The 15873-nt window shown below is 37.1% G+C and overlaps 1 protein-coding gene across 2 annotated transcripts in view; it reads left to right on the forward strand.

The window, feature by feature from the left end:
- The window catches only part of kalrna (kalirin RhoGEF kinase a), a 173362-nt gene extending 157887 nt beyond the window's left edge, over nucleotides 1-15475 (forward strand). Inside the window, exons 37-60 of one of the 2 annotated variants that reach the window (XM_053495941.1) lie at nucleotides 249-344; nucleotides 697-812; nucleotides 892-958; nucleotides 1166-1269; nucleotides 1566-1635; nucleotides 1731-1817; nucleotides 1921-2013; nucleotides 2127-2177; nucleotides 2707-2784; nucleotides 3472-3657; nucleotides 4683-4854; nucleotides 5075-5289; nucleotides 5906-6159; nucleotides 7604-7739; nucleotides 8047-8109; nucleotides 8798-8825; nucleotides 9037-9199; nucleotides 9692-9813; nucleotides 9991-10122; nucleotides 10262-10426; nucleotides 10543-10621; nucleotides 10712-10912; nucleotides 12411-12549; nucleotides 13201-15475. In XM_053495941.1, the coding sequence (XP_053351916.1) occupies nucleotides 249-344; nucleotides 697-812; nucleotides 892-958; nucleotides 1166-1269; nucleotides 1566-1635; nucleotides 1731-1817; nucleotides 1921-2013; nucleotides 2127-2177; nucleotides 2707-2784; nucleotides 3472-3657; nucleotides 4683-4854; nucleotides 5075-5289; nucleotides 5906-6159; nucleotides 7604-7739; nucleotides 8047-8109; nucleotides 8798-8825; nucleotides 9037-9199; nucleotides 9692-9813; nucleotides 9991-10122; nucleotides 10262-10426; nucleotides 10543-10621; nucleotides 10712-10912; nucleotides 12411-12549; nucleotides 13201-13746 (3363 nt within the window). In that variant the 3' untranslated portion in view covers nucleotides 13747-15475. The remainder of the gene's footprint in view (nucleotides 1-248; nucleotides 345-696; nucleotides 813-891; nucleotides 959-1165; nucleotides 1270-1565; nucleotides 1636-1730; nucleotides 1818-1920; nucleotides 2014-2126; nucleotides 2178-2706; nucleotides 2785-3471; nucleotides 3658-4682; nucleotides 4855-5074; nucleotides 5290-5905; nucleotides 6160-7603; nucleotides 7740-8046; nucleotides 8110-8797; nucleotides 8826-9036; nucleotides 9200-9691; nucleotides 9814-9990; nucleotides 10123-10261; nucleotides 10427-10542; nucleotides 10622-10711; nucleotides 10913-12410; nucleotides 12550-13200) is intronic. The other variant, XM_053495942.1, reaches the window with a different exon arrangement.
- The last annotated feature ends 398 nt before the right edge of the window (nucleotides 15476-15873 follow it).

The following is a 15873-nucleotide window of genomic DNA, read 5'->3' on the forward strand; positions in this document are numbered from 1 at the left end:
ACTTAAAAAAAATAATATTGTACAAGAAATTAAAATTGTTTCAAATATAAACGTTTAAAAACACAAATACACAAGAGTAAAATATTCTTCAGGTTAGCAACCAAAATCCGACAGAGAACCTTATAATACTGAGGTCATGACTTGGTTACTAATATCCTTCTCTCTTTATGTTCTTCTCTTTTTTTCCTTTGATCTCCCTTCCTGCTTCTTCGCTAATGCACCTTTACTCATTTGCTGGTGATTTGCAGTCCTCTGCATTGCTTGCTTCGCGGCAGGGTTCCACAGAGGTCCCAAGTGCCGCAGAGCTAGTCAGTGCTATAGAGAAACTGGTCAAAACTAAGATGGTAAGTCTATGGTGTGTGTAGTCATTTAATTGTAAAGCACAATACGCTGAGATTTTATCTTCATTAGCATTATTCATGTTTCTTTTTTTTCTCTTATGGGTCTTTTTGGTGTTTTTTGTCCCTACATTGTGTTGGTACTGTGTTTTATTTTGCATACATGCTGTGCATTGCTTGCTGAGAATTATAATAGTGACGCATTTGTTTTCAGCATGGCTCTCCTTTTTGCTTCACAATAAGCATTAATAATCACATGAATCAGTCAGCTTTATCAGTCATCATGCTCACAGGTGGTTAATGGTGTCTTTTGTATAAGCACTGAGTGTGTGGTGCGTTGTATGTTCTGATGTTGTAGAATCTGGATGGAGGCTCATATACCGGTTTTAGCTCAGTGAACCCGGTGGAGCAAAGCCCGGCCCAGCCAAGGAATCCCGAGCTAGAGCAGAAGGCCAAAGCACTACGTGGACGCATGTGAGTCACGCAGGTCTCAACAGCCTTAGGTGCCAAGTGAAGATTTATACAGCCTAATGTGAACTCCTCTATGTTTTAGGTTTGTCCTGAATGAACTAATACAGACAGAGAAGGATTACGTCAAAGATTTAGGAATCGTAGTAGAGGTGAGAAAACATACCTGAAAAGCACCATAAAATATTGGATGAAATATAGCATTGTTATACGGTATGTAGAAATAGATCATACATACCAGAAAGTGGCAAATTCATGACATCATAACTCCCAAGATGAATTAGCTATTACACTTTAGAAGTAATGAGCAGTGATGCGTGTTTCGCTTTGATAATCATAAAAGAACATTTCCTTGACAGGGTTTCATGAAGAAGATAGAAGAGAAAGGAGTCCCTGAAGACATGAAAGGAAAAGACAAAATTGTCTTTGGAAATATTCACCAAATCTATGACTGGCATAGAGAGTGAGTGTGTCCACTTCTTCTTCTTCTCTGTTTTGTCATTTCGTGCTTCTTGTACAGTATAAACAGGAAAATATAATGTTACTATAGATTGTTAATTAAGTAATTTATTTTATCATCATCTTACTATGCACAAATACAGTATTCCCTATATGTTGTTCTCTTAGATCTGTTTTGCTGTTTAGTTTGTTGGTGTTTTCTTACCTTTTATTGTCTTTATTTCTGTTTCAACTGTTAGGTGACAATAAACCCAAGACTAATCTTATTCCTAGTTACATTATCCTGTTTATTTTTCCCAGCTTCTTTGTGGGAGAACTGGAAAAATGCCTTGACGATCATGAAAAACTACCAGAGCTCTTTATCAAGCATGTATGTGAGGCTTACAGACCAATTTCTAATGATCTTGCAGTGTTTTTGCCAATTCCTGCAACTGGGGTAATGAGTTTAGCTTTGCATTTGTACAGGAGCGAAGGCTGCACATGTATGTTGTTTACTGCCAGAACAAACCCAAGTCGGAATTCATCGTGGCTGAATATGACTCGTATTTTGAGGTAAAATGCACTTTGTTCTTGTTTGCATTTAGTTGTGGTAAATGATTTAATGACCATGTATATTTCAAATCTAACGTTTTCTGTTCTTGTTCTGAACCTTCAGACAGTTCAGCAAGAAATAAACTCTAGACTGAGCATCAGTGATTTTCTCATCAAGCCCATTCAGCGAATTACAAAATATCAACTACTGTTGAAGGTAAAGGATATGATTTATTAAAGATGCTTGGGGTGTTGATTTTAGTTTTTAATACAAAATTTAATACTAAATTAGGTAACATGACTTATGCTCAATGTCGTTATATATTTTAGGACTTTCTGAAATACAGTACCAAGGCAGGGTTGGACTGTCAGGATATTGAGGTGAGATCTTATTGCTATTTATACCACCAGTGCTGTTAAATTCTCACATTTGATTGATCAAGGTTATATACATTTTTTTGTGAACGCAGCTCTGACCATAGATGTCTGCTGTAATTCATATTATTGTTTCTATAGTAACAACTTGGACACAGGGCCTTGTATGGCAGACACTCTACATAATCTAAGAAAAAATAATGAACTATTTAACAAGCAGTTTGCTTGATGCTTGTAAATCAATTAGATTTTGCAATAAAAAAATTACCATTAAGAGTAATAAAAAATTATAAATAAAAAAATAAACCCTGATGATTAAATTACATCTTATAGACTTAGAACCTGTCTCACAGATGTTCCACGTTAAAACCTGTTGTATGTTCCACCATGCAAACCTGTTAAAAGGAATTATTTTCTTTAAAAAGATGTAATTAGATGTTTTACATCAGTTTTTTAAACTTGTTGCAACAGAAATCAAGTAGAATTTATTTCCTTTGCTTTGCCAGTACTTACCTGTTTTTATCCTCTTTTGTAGAAAGCGGTTGATCTGATGTCCCAGGTCCCTAAACTCTGCAATGACATGATGAACCTCGGCAGACTCCAAGGCTTTGAGGTGCGAAAATCTTCATCTAAATTCTGCTTGTCCAGTTTCTATATTACTGTACATAACTTTAAAGAAGCTGCTGTAATGTTTTTTCTGAAATGTGGCATGAAATTACCATTTTATTTGTAATGTACAGCAAAGGTCACACTCTACTGTATGTGTAAAGCTTCTGTAGGAAAACTGCTCACCTCTGTCATCTGTGTCCTAATTACCAGCTGTGAAATGTGAAAGAGGACAGGCAGCGCTTTCACTGAGAGCACTGTTTATGTGTCATTTCTTAAATATACAGTTTTAGCTATGGGAAAAAAATCAGTGATAAGAGCATTATCTCTATAGCTGTCATAATTACAGTATGTGTGGATTTTATCTCATAGTGACCTTTAACCCTCTGACAGATGGTTTTATCGATTATGTAACAGTGAGAGAAAAGGTGAGAGAGAGACAAGAGGAGCAAAAACAGATCATGCGAGACAGGTTGACCTGTTTATACAGTAGTGTTGACATACGGTTTCTGTGTAATAGTCATGTGTTGACCGACAGGCACCTTCGCACTCACTTACAAACTGCATTTATTCAGTCTAAAGCATGTGCTCCTCTATGTGCACTAATACAAAGATGACAAAACAACATCAAATGATTTATGCTGTACAAACATATGGCTTAATAACCGCGGGGGTGTGTGCTCATGTGTTTTAGGGAAAGCTGACGAGTCAGGGTAAACTCCTACAGCAGGATACCTTCTTCGTGACAGAGCAGGACTCGGGTGTTCTGTCTCGCAGTAAAGAGCGCCGAGTGTTCCTCTTCGAGCAGATTGTCATTTTCAGTGAGCTCCTGCGGAAAGGCTCTTCAACACCTGGTTATCAGTTTAAAAAGAGCATCAAGGTAATCAGCAAAGAATGTCATTATTGTGTCTTAACACTATTTCATCAATGATTCTGGGACAGTATTTGCAAAACAAAGTAAAGTGGCCAAAGGAGATAGTAACTTTAGCACACACACTGTTTTTTATTCCAAAAGGAATTCACACACAGCAAAAATTGTAGCCAAAAAAAAATCAACAACATAAGGCAAATGAGGACTTTTCCCCCCAAGAACAAATCAAAAATCATCAAAAGTCAAGATCACACAGAATTTTAAAACTCGGTATGACCACATGAAAAAAAAAAAATGCAGTTTAGCTGTAATATTTTTCTATCATAGAGGAAAAGCTCTCAATGTAAACTATTTCTTTCACATGCTGTAAACAAAGACAGCTGATGATAAAGTTCTGGCTGTGTCAGACTATTTTTGAACGAAATCGCAGTATGAGCTGACAGCTACAATACTTGTCTAAAAGCCACAAATAGAAGGATGGCACAGGATGAGTCAAAAGTCACAAGACAGCAAATACAGTAGGCCAATAGCGAAACGCAAACCAAATGCTATGGGAGAATTACAAATATCTTTATTACCGCAAACTCACTTTGACAAATCTTATTTCTTATGTAGCCCCATTTTCTGCATGAATGAAAGATTTTTTAATCACAGCTGTACCATTTTAAACAGCAGGTCTGTCAGAATATTGTCGATTAGCAAAAGTTAAAAGACTGAAATTGTACACTAGTAGCACATCTGAACTACTGTTAAAAAAATACTACTTGTCCAATAAATGCCTTAAATGTCTACTCCAGACCATGCATAGTGTAATCACTGGCATTTATTTCTTTTAAATTTGTGTTGTACCATGTAGGCAGACAGTTACCTCTATGTGACCCTTTCATGTTGTTGTTGTAACCTTTTATGACAGTATTCTTTTTGTGGAACACTTTGTCCTCAGAAATTCTTCTTTTTTGGAAATATATTTTAAGGAGACACTACTTTGCTTTTAACCATATTAATTAGTGTGTGTGTTTCTGCCTGTATGCTAGGTGAGCTATCTGGGTCTGGAGGAACATGTGGATAATGACCCATGTAAGTTTGTGCTGTCATGCCGTGGCTCGTCTGAGCGTTTCACCCTGCAAGCAGCGAACACTGACATTAAGCAGGTCTGGGTGCAACACATCAGTGAACTTCTCGATGCCCAGAGCAACTTCCTGTCAGGTGACTATACGCTCACATATCAATTGCTCTCGTTTAACCGCCTCACATTAAAGGTCCATTTAGTAGGAATGTCTGGGAGGTCAGGTGCAGTTCTGGCATCTCTGGGGATGGCTTTCTGATCATTATTTATAGATGACAGTGCTTTATTTGCATCATTAGCTTTTATCTCTTCACTTTCATTAGGCAGTCATTAGAGCGCTATTTAATTTATTGTTCACAGCTCTTCAGTCTCCTATTGAGTATCAGAAGGAGAAAGGCAGCTCTCACTCGCTCACACGGAACTCGGGAAGCAGCAGACCCAGCTCCACTGTGTCCATCAGTCCGGAAAAAGCTGCCCTTTCAGGACGCAACTCCACCCCAGTCAAACTACCTACCTCCAATGGCAGTGCCTGCTTTGAGCTCCACAAACACTCTGACAAATATGAAAGCTCCAAGGTGATTAGGAATCTCCAGATAAACTTGCTCACACATTGTAAAATGAAAATCTTAGTGAAATTCTTAATGAGATTTAGTGACTTTAGTCCAGCTCATTTAGATGCTATACAGCACGTAAAATATTATCAGTGCTTCTGGTATAAGAACATCAGGAGTGCTGGTAATATGGCTGACCCAAGCAGAACTGAGAGCTGTTTTGCTTTATAAGTAAGATATTATTAGCCTGTTTACTGGCCCAGTTTGCTTCAGTTCCGCAGGGGGTCTGAGGGAGTGTCTGATCTTTTAATAAGAACAAATACAGATTTCAGTGTCTACATCTACTCCAAACAAGTGCTGCTTTTTAGCCTTGTTTTGTTTATTGGTCATTTGTATTACACTGGATGTAATACTGTATTATTAATTCAGAGAGTAAAAATGTTATGGTCAGTCATAAATTTTGATATTTCATGATATATCTGCTCTACTGTGTTTTTCTCTCTTTCTCTTGCTATTACTCTCCGCTCGCTTTGTCCTTTTGTATGATCCCTCTGTTCTATATCTCTATTTTCTTACTGTCTCTGTCTCTCTCTCTCTCTGCTCTCTCTCTCTCTCTCGCTTGCTCCCTCCTACACACCAGCTTGATGGACTTGGCTGTAATGGCATGTCCTCCTCCATGATGGTGACTCAGGACTACAGCGCACTGAAGGAGAACGAGATCTGCGTCACACACGGTGAGATGGTACAGGTGCTGGCCACCAATCAGCAGAACATGTTCCTGGTGTACCGGCCTGCCAACAGCCAGTCCCCCGCTGCCGAGGGCTGGGTGCCCGGCAATGTCCTCGGCCCTCCCCCTAAAACCGTCCTAGACACTGCTGCTCATTCCAGCATCAAGTAAGTTGCAATCCACACTAACTGGAACTCTGTTTGGATGATTAAACCAAGACTCCACTCCCTGTGTTTTGAAACCCCTCCCTTTTTGTTGGAACTAACCTGGATGTTTTGGACCTTTTTCCATGAAGAGATGTTTAATTTTCTTCTTGATTTTTTTTTTTTTTTGTGATCATGTAAAAAGTGTTTTACTGAATGAACTACATAGACCCTGTTTCTTTGGTTTAGACCGAAGATGTTCAAGGAATCTTACATCAATGTGGACACTGTCACGTCTGGGCTCTTATTTCTGTTTCTAACACCACTTTTTTAGTTTTTTCTGTTTTTTATTTTTGTGTTAAATGTTTAAAAAAAAATAGGCCATCTGATGGACTTTGAATAGTTTCTCCTGATGGAGAAAATTTTTTGTTATTGTCTATGGCAATTTTGTACAGATTATTTTTATTTTAATCTTATTTTTTAAATGTTAAGTTCATTTTTATTTGTTTCTGTCTTCAATCAAATATGTTGAGTGTTTACTGTAAATACTTTTTGTTTACTCTTTTCAGTACATTCCTGTAAAAAGTCTTTTGCACTATTTAAGAGAAACCATTAAAAATGTCAGGTTGGTGCAATATGATGATAGTCACAATGTTCAGCATTGTAGTTTAAGAATAGTTTTAAATGTATTATTTTAAATATGTAAAATAAAATTTTGACATGAGCATGAACTAAGGCGAAGTCACTTGCTTCTGCGTTTCATAAGGAGTAAATAATATCACCATAAGTTCATTCTGCTGACAGTAATTTACTGTATACATTCAAATCACAATATTGCTCTTAAAGTGCAAAAGTAATCTGTTTAAATATTAAGTAATATAATTCCCTATACATTTCTAAATATTAAGTTAAAATAGATATATGTACTATTATTTTAATTTATTTATTTTAGTTCCTCATTATTTAATCATGTAGTGTGTAGTTTGCTTAATTTTGTGTTTGTACTAACCACAATAGTCCTTGACAGTTAATGTTTGTGTGTGATGCAGCATCTGGCCTCATTTTTGTCTGGTGAACTTCTTGGCCAAATTGAACTTTATTTGCATGGGCTAATATGGAATACGCTGCTTCTTCACAAACTGTGTATCCACTATGGTGTAAGAATATGACAACTGAATATTAATTCATATTTTTATGAATTAATATTAATAATAATATATATACATACAGGGTCTGTCCTGTATACAGACATAATATGAAAAAATAGAGACATTTATTTAAAAAAGATACAGGCATACATTGTACATTGTACAATGACGCTAGACAGACCTTATGTGTTTGTGTATGTATATATATATATAATTTTCCTTTGATCTCCTTGATGCTCAATACGTATCGAGCATTCACATCCTATTTTCATATTCTAAACAAGCTTAAGCTTTGACTGGGTCATGTTTTAATACAACAGGAAGTCTCTTTCGTGGAACACACTCCGTGCTCGCAAGCGTGCTGAAAAGGACAGTGGTGGGGGAAAAGGTGACCCAAAGCTTGAGAATGGACTACGTAAGCCTAAGGACATTCTCAGCAGCAAGGTCACTGTAAAAGTGAGTAAGAGTGTGTTTTTGCGCTGCTTTGCTGCAGTTGCAAACATTGACTGAATTCTGAAGAATTCATGCATGGCAGTCACTAGCACTTTTAAGTCACTACACAAAACCCTCTCTCTGTAAATTAGGCATTATTTATGGATCATATTGAGTTGTTAACTCTTTATTATTCATGAATAATGACTAATTTACGGAGAAAGAGTGGTTCTGCATTTCTAGTAATTGTAGGCAGTATATCCATTGAAAAACAGTACTGTTTGTAAACTTTTTAACATTACCTTCTCTCTCTCTCTGGTTTGAATGACAGGAGTCTCACAGCTCAGAGGAATCAGAATGTGAGGATGAACTAGACCCCAAAACTAGCATGGAGGTAGAGCCATCACCGTGCACTTTAATGCATGCTGACCTAGATTTAGTCAAGAGAAAATACTGTACATTTACTTATATTCTAAATAGTACAGAAATAAATAAAAACCCAACTTATTATGATATGACTGTCAAAGAGAAAGAAATAGTCCTTTATAATTGGCATTATTGGCTGTCATAGTACTGATCATTTTCCTGAGTGAATAGTGTGGTGCTTTAGGAAAACCTAAAGTGACTCCAAAAGTGTCTTTGAAGATGAATTGTGCCAAAAATAGGGTTTTCTGCCAAGTGAAACATATTTATGCAAACATAATGTTAAGTAAGGAGCCAGTTTTTGACAGCACGTCTTTGAAAAAATGGACTGAGCTACAAAAAAAGTACATTTTGCAGGTATAAAAAGAAATCTAGCTTACTACAGTATGTATAGTAGAAAATGTCAAGTTCGCCATGTAAAAGGCTTTTCCATGGCTGCCACACACATAAACCAGTCTAAGTGCTTTGCTTTAGACACCTGTTGGTGGTGTAATATTCAGTACGAAAACCCAAATTTAGGTAAAAGTGGGTGGGGGATGTGCTGTGCTCCTTTCATTTCTCTCTTCTTGCACAGTTTGTATGTTGTGATTGTTCCCTCTCACTTTGAGGACATTGCCAACAGTCAACTTCAGCCTAACATTAATTTTTCTACTTCACAGTTATTGAATCCCAATTTCATTCAAGAAGGTAAGATAATGCATGATTGAAGTCTGATTATGTATATGGGGTCACATTTATTTAGTTAAAAATTGGTATAGCCATAGGTGAATGGATGTGTTTCTTTACACTTCTATATTTACATTAATAAGTTCTTAAAAAATGCATTAATGCCTGAAATAGTTTTCAGAATGCGTATAGTCATTAATGTAGTCCCTGCTCTTGTGTATGTGCTTTGAAGTTGCTCCTGAGTTCCTGATCCCTCTGGCCGATGTGACGTGCGCGCTGGGGGAAACTGTTGTCTTGTGTTGTAAAGTTTGTGGTCGCCCCAAACCCACTATCACCCTGAAGGGTCCAGACCAGAGTCTGGTAGTAAACAACAACCGCTTCACCATCAATATCCGGTAAATACAGCTTAGTAGAAGAATAAATAACCAATATGGTGCAAAAAAATAAATCATAAACCTCTCTAATTCCTATGTGCCATAAGTGCAGAAAAATAAAAAACAGTATTTAATCTTTATTTACAGAATACTTACTCAATATGTTTTGACATTCCTGTGAGTTCCTGTGAAGTATTTTCATTTCCTTTCTGCTCACTTTAATACATCATGGATTGACAAAAAAAATGATGGCAATAAAGTTTCAATAAAGAGTCTTTTGCATTCTTCCAATAAAGGTTTAATACTAATTTTAGGGTTCAATTTAAAGTTAAAAGTCTTTTGTATTGGTATATAAGCATTTCATGCTTGCTCAGTTCATTTGCAGTGCATTCAGTCATATATATCTCATGTTCTGTTTATCTAAACACTTTTAATAATTGTAGGCTACAAAATGTTATTTTCTTTTTAATTTTCACAGTTCTGAATCTATTGTGTCTTGTTTTTCCCCTGTAGGGAAACAGGTGACATTCTGTTAAAGATCTGTAACCTGATGCCCCAGGACACAGGCATCTACACCTGCATCGCCATTAATGACCACGGCACAGCTTCATCCTCTGCCTCCATTAAAGTACAAGGTAATGTGGAAAAGGGAGATTTTATTTATTGCCGTTTATTTTCATTAAGCAGGGTAATGTGGGATGAAGACCCATCTACAGTATTTAGTCTCAAATGCAAAACAATGAAAGGGGATTCATTGGCATGGATAGGGGTAACACCAGGAAAAAATTGTTCAATTAATGTTTTTTGTGAAGGTGTCCCAGCAGCCCCAGCTCGACCTGTAGCCCAGGAGGCCAGCAGTACAGCTGTGGTGGTACACTGGCTTCCGCCTGCGAGCTTGGGAAACTGTGCCATAACAAGTTACACAGTGGAGTACAGACAAGAAGGTACTGTGTAAATTTCTTAGTTAAAAAAAAAAAATACACAATTTAAGTTAAATTATAAATGTTTTAAGAGTACTGAAAATTGTACATATTTCGGGCTATGCAGAGGATATGTACAAATGCTTTTGATTTTAATCTGCAGACTCTCTGGTGTGGCAGCAATCAGTACGCTCCACAGCTGATGTATGTGTGAAGATTGAAGATTTGATCCCAGGTGGACATTACCAGTTCCGAGTTAGAGCCAGCAACCCCTGGGGCATCAGTCCTCCAAGTGAGCCCTCCAACATGGTGACTCTACCCAGCTGTGGTAAGTGCAGCATACTCTTCTCCCACACACACACACACACACACACACTGCATTCACAATGCAAACCTCTTATTTAATTAATATTCAAACATTACAGTAATGATATTTGTCTTTAGCTTCAACATATGACGGAACTGGAATTCAATGGAAAGACAACTTTGAATCCGCATTTACGGAAATCTGTGAACTTGGAAGGTAAATATTGCTGTTCCTTACAATGTGCTAATTTCAACAACAAAAACCAAACACTTTCAATCATTTACTCTTTGTCTCTCCGGTTTGCAGGGGCCGCTTTTCAGTGGTGAGGAAATGTCTGCACAAGGCCACTAAGAAGGATGTAGCGGTAAAGTTTGTCAACAAGAAGATGCAGAAGAAAGAGCAGGTGGCTCATGAGGCAGATATCCTAAAACATGTACAGCATCCTCAGCTAGTTGCTCTGACTGACACTTATGAGTCACCCACAGCCTACATACTCATCTTAGAGCTGTAAGTCTGACTTCACTTCTATTCACATGGAATTAGATCTTAAGTGTATATCCTTAATTCTCCTTGAATTCTGTGTTTTGCTAAAGAACATAATAAAAAATCACCATTCTTCTTTACAGGATTGCTTCATTTTATTGAAATGTCTTTGGGAATTTGCTTATGCAAAGCTCTCTTATAGTCCCGCCACAGGATTTCAATTGGGTAGAGGTCTGGACTTTGACTAGGCCGTTCTAAAACCTTGATTCTTTTATTTTTTCATCCATGCTGATGTAGGATCACTGGTATGCTTCGAATCATTGTCATGGTGCATGACCCAGTTTTTGCCCCAGGTTTAGTTGTAAGACTTGTGCCTCCACAATACTCTGGTATACAGAGGAGTTCATGGTCCACTCAATAACTGCGAGTTGTCCAGGTCCTGAGGCTGCAAAAAAAGCCCAAATCATCACTCCTTTATGCGTGCTTGACAATAGGCATGAGGTGTTTCTGCCAAAATACTGTTTGAGTTTTTTACCAAATATGTCATTGGGTGTTAAGGTGAAACAACTTTACTTGGCTCTCGTTTGTTCATAGGACATTGTTCCAGAAGCCATCTGGTTTGTTCAGATGCTGTTTTGCAAACCTCAGTTGTGCTTCCATGTTGTTTTAGAGAGAAGATGATTCTTTTAGCAAACCAAACAAACTGTACTTGTTTTGTATTTTTCTAATTATGCTGTCATTGGCTTTAACATGCTAAGTAAGGCATGTAGTATCTGAGATATAGCTCTGAGCATTGCAAGGTTTGACCATGGAGTGAATGTGCTGGGACGTCCACTCCTGTGAACATTGGCTTGTCCACAATCTTTCTCTCTGTAGAATGTTGAACAACAAATTGCTTTAGACCAGCAAACTGCCTAATTTTTTTATTTTATAGATGCTTGCACATGTACTGATGATGAATTAATTAAGGGCTGAAGGCCCTCTGAAATCCTGTGTAAGCTGTAAGGGGGTACTTACAGTAGTATTGCCCACATGTTTTTTTTCTTTCCTCTTTGGCTTCATTTTTCTTAAATAAATTATTGCAAGGTGAAAAATATTTATATGTTACAGTATGTGTCTAAAGTTGTATTTGCCTAATGCGAGGATCCACTAGACAAAAACACAAAGAATTAAAATAGGGTGGTATAGACATGTAGACACTGGCTGGCCAAAAATATTCTCATACATAAATATTTCATTCAATGGCCTTTAGCTTTGCCTCATGTCATAAGGAATAATGGCCATCACATGTGCATGCTGTAATCAATTAAACCAAAGGCTTTGGGAATAAGAAAAAAATATTCCTTGATGTCTAGATTGTCCTGTCTGAATAACAATGCAATATTATTTGTTTAAATATATTTAGGTTTACAATTAAATATAAAGACATATTGATCTTATGTTTAAAGGAAATATTTCTTTTGTATTCATATTTGTTCTTTTCCATATTTTAATATTTGTGTTTGTTTGTGTTCTTGTCCAGGCTGGAAGGTGGGCGTCTGCTTGATTACCTGGTGGCACATGATGAGCTAATGGAAGAGAAGGTGGCATTCTTCATTAAGGACACAGTGGAGGCCTTAAAGCACCTGCACACCTGCAAAGTGGCTCATTTGGACTTGAAGGTAAGCCAATGACACAGAGAATCAGGCTGTTTTGAACAAAATACTATTTTCAATGTTTAAGAATAAACTAGACATTAGGGGGAAAGTCTTGGGACATATACTGTAGATTCAACAGTAATACAAATGCTTCACATAACACAGCAGTGGAAAATAACGTAGGGTTAATAGCTTGCACATGATGACCACTGTTCTCTCTAAACCATGTGTGTGCATGATCACACAGCTCTAATGATTATTGATTATGAGGATTTTTTCCCATTTTATTATTTTCTCTAACATTAACCCATCAAATCTAGTAAGCATAGTGATACTGCCAAAAGTCTTGCCGGCCACAATCACTTCATCTCATGGGGGACTTCTGTTCAAATGGCAGAAACAGTCATGGCACAATAGATAAGGCTTTTCTCATCATGAAATGTAATTAAGCGAACATGGCTGATGACTATGGTACAAAGAGAGATTGCAACTATTCTGTGCTGCCTTAAGAGGATGTGTATGCACTCAATAATAATATTTTATTTTTACTACTTAAGCTGCAGAGATTAAGACATAATTTGCATGAATAAAAACTCAAGTGTCCTTTGTAGTGAGTATGGTAATTTTTTGTACTTTTGTTTTGTTAATTCACTAATAAGCTATTCTCTTGTACAGCCTGAAAACCTAATGGTCAACCTGCGCATGCCGGTACCGTGTGTGAAGCTGATAGACTTGGGTGATGCAGTGCAGATATCAGGGCACCGGTATGTGCACCTCCTGCTGGGAAACCCAGAGTTTGCTGCTCCAGAGCTGATCCAGGGCACGTCCGTGTCTTTCTCCACAGACGTGTGGAGTGTTGGCGTGCTGGCCTATGTCATGCTGAGCGGGGTCTCTCCATTTTTGGATGAGAGTCTGGAGGAGACCTGTGTTAACATCTGCAAACTGGACTTCTGTTTCCCGGATGAGTATTTCTGTGGCGTGAGTCAAGCGGCAAGGGATTTCATTGTCTCAACTCTGAACCAGGATGCCAGAAAAAGGCCGAGCTCGACAGCATGTTTGCAGCACCCGTGGGTGAGCGCTCACAGTGGGGATTATTCCAAAACTCCACTGGATACGGCCAGGTTGGCAGCGTTTATCGACAGACGCAAGCAGCTGCATGATGTCAGACCTGTCACTAATATTAAAGGCTTGGTCAATACCACTATGGGACACACCATATGAGACTGTGTGCTTTCTCAGAGAAAGACACAATAGAAAAGAGGGTAATGTGCTGAAGATTACCAGAACTAATTTTTCTTGTGTCTTGATACATGCCTGTCTCCAATAGTGTTTCAACATTTTAAAACATGATACCAGTTCTTAGGGGGAAAAAACAAAACTGTATGCTCTTATTAGCTGAATGCTGACATCTTGTGGATGAATAAAACTAGCGGCATTCCTGGTGTACTTCTGGACTATAAACAGTGCACTAAAGTATTCACTGTGGGTTTACATTCTAAATGCTATAACTTTAAAACAATCCAGTTACATAGATTTACGGCGATGAAACCTACTGTAGGTTATTATTTAAATGTACAATAATATAGAATGCAGTTTACCACTGCTGTAATTGAAGAGGTATTTAGGATTGTTTTTTAGAAAAAAGGATTGTATGTAGATATAGGCAGCAGATATTTTTTACAATATGAGAATAATGGGAGTGTATAGGATATTTAAAAGTCAGAAATTTCAGCATGATCAGAAAATTAAGGTTGAAAATATTATCAAACAATCAGTTTTAAAGTCTGTAGATCAACATTAAGTTATTGTTAAATCTTTCAGCATTTCTGTTCATAACTAGGGTAAATATCCTTGATGCCTTTTATTATGCCTTTGGACATAAAGTGGTGTGCTTCTTAATATATAATAAAAAATATATATATTCCTGCTAAATATCTTCAAATCTGAAAGTGAGTATTTGATTTGGCTGAAGTAATAAAACTCTAAGCCTTAAATATATTTATTATATCTATTCTGTGTTTTTTTTTTTGTTTATTTGTTTGTTTATTTGTTTTTAGCCATAATTTAATTTAAGTGAATGTTTTGTGATAGCTGCTTGTACAGTTCTTATTCGTAGATGTTATTTAACGTCCGATTATGCAGAATCACTGCCAAAATCTGACAAGACAAGACTTCTGTCCTAACCTGCTGCTTTTTACATCTTTACAGCAGTAAGAAGGAATAAAAACTTAAACCTTATACAGTAATATCTCAAAATACAAACTGTACATAGTCAGTATAAGTGTATACAGTCACTTCAGATTTCAAATATGTTTTGCACATGTGGAATATTTTTAAAGGTTCCACCAAAGAAGTCACAGGTTTAAGCACATCCTTAATCCTGTAAAAATCCTGCTGGAGATATTTAGTGTTTAGAGTTGTATGTTCAACTAACATTTTTGAATGGACCAAATTATTCTTTGGAAGACTTTCAATGATCTAGAAATAAGCAAATAATGATATTTGCCTTAAAAATTTGCCTAAAAAAATATCACTTTCAGTTTTGCTGATATGTCTAGCTTGGGAGAAAAGCAACCACAGTTATAAATAGAGAATACATAGCAGCATGACCAGTGTCTACAACAATGCAGGCTTAGACTTTTATTCTCTTTAGTATTTCTCTCTTCTTTAATTCTCAGTAAACTACATTGTTTGTGGTATGATGCTTCAATGTTTCACCTACAACAGGCTGTAACACTGGTATGTCATAGTGCTCGCTTTGTTGTTTATAGGGCTATTGCCTCCAAGAATTACTTTAATACGCTAGTACAGTGTTTGGAAAACATTGAAAATCTGTTTTTGTTATTTTAGTCATGTTAGCATTGTTGTACAGAACTTGGAAATGTACAATTTCACATATTGATGGGCTGTTTGTTACTGGATGTTTAATAAACTGCTTGTTTAATAAATAGTTTCTTGTGTCCTTTTGTCTGAAATGACATCTTTTGGGGAGGGAGGGGGGTGCATGTGCTTTATCCGGGACACATGAAGCCTACATCTTTACAAAATACTGCACTGTTGCAGATTGAGGTACGGGCAATATGGTCCCCGATGACCCCAATATCGGCAAATTGGGTGCCCTGATTCTAGTTTGGGACTACGCAGGCTACTATATGGGATGGTCTGACACTTGGAAGTATGGTGGTTAACTTTACTAGATCTACACCATTAGGTGCCCAGGAAAAAAGAAGAGGAGAAATAGGGAAAAGGTACGGTAAAGGTGTGCAGCTATGTTATCTCTTTGAGTATCATGTTGTTCATGGCTAGTGCAACACTTCTGTTTGCTTGTTAACATTTCCTAACCAGCAG

This window comes from Clarias gariepinus, chromosome 5 (genome assembly GCF_024256425.1).
Source record: "Clarias gariepinus isolate MV-2021 ecotype Netherlands chromosome 5, CGAR_prim_01v2, whole genome shotgun sequence".
Classification (NCBI taxonomy): domain Eukaryota; kingdom Metazoa; phylum Chordata; class Actinopteri; order Siluriformes; family Clariidae; genus Clarias; species Clarias gariepinus.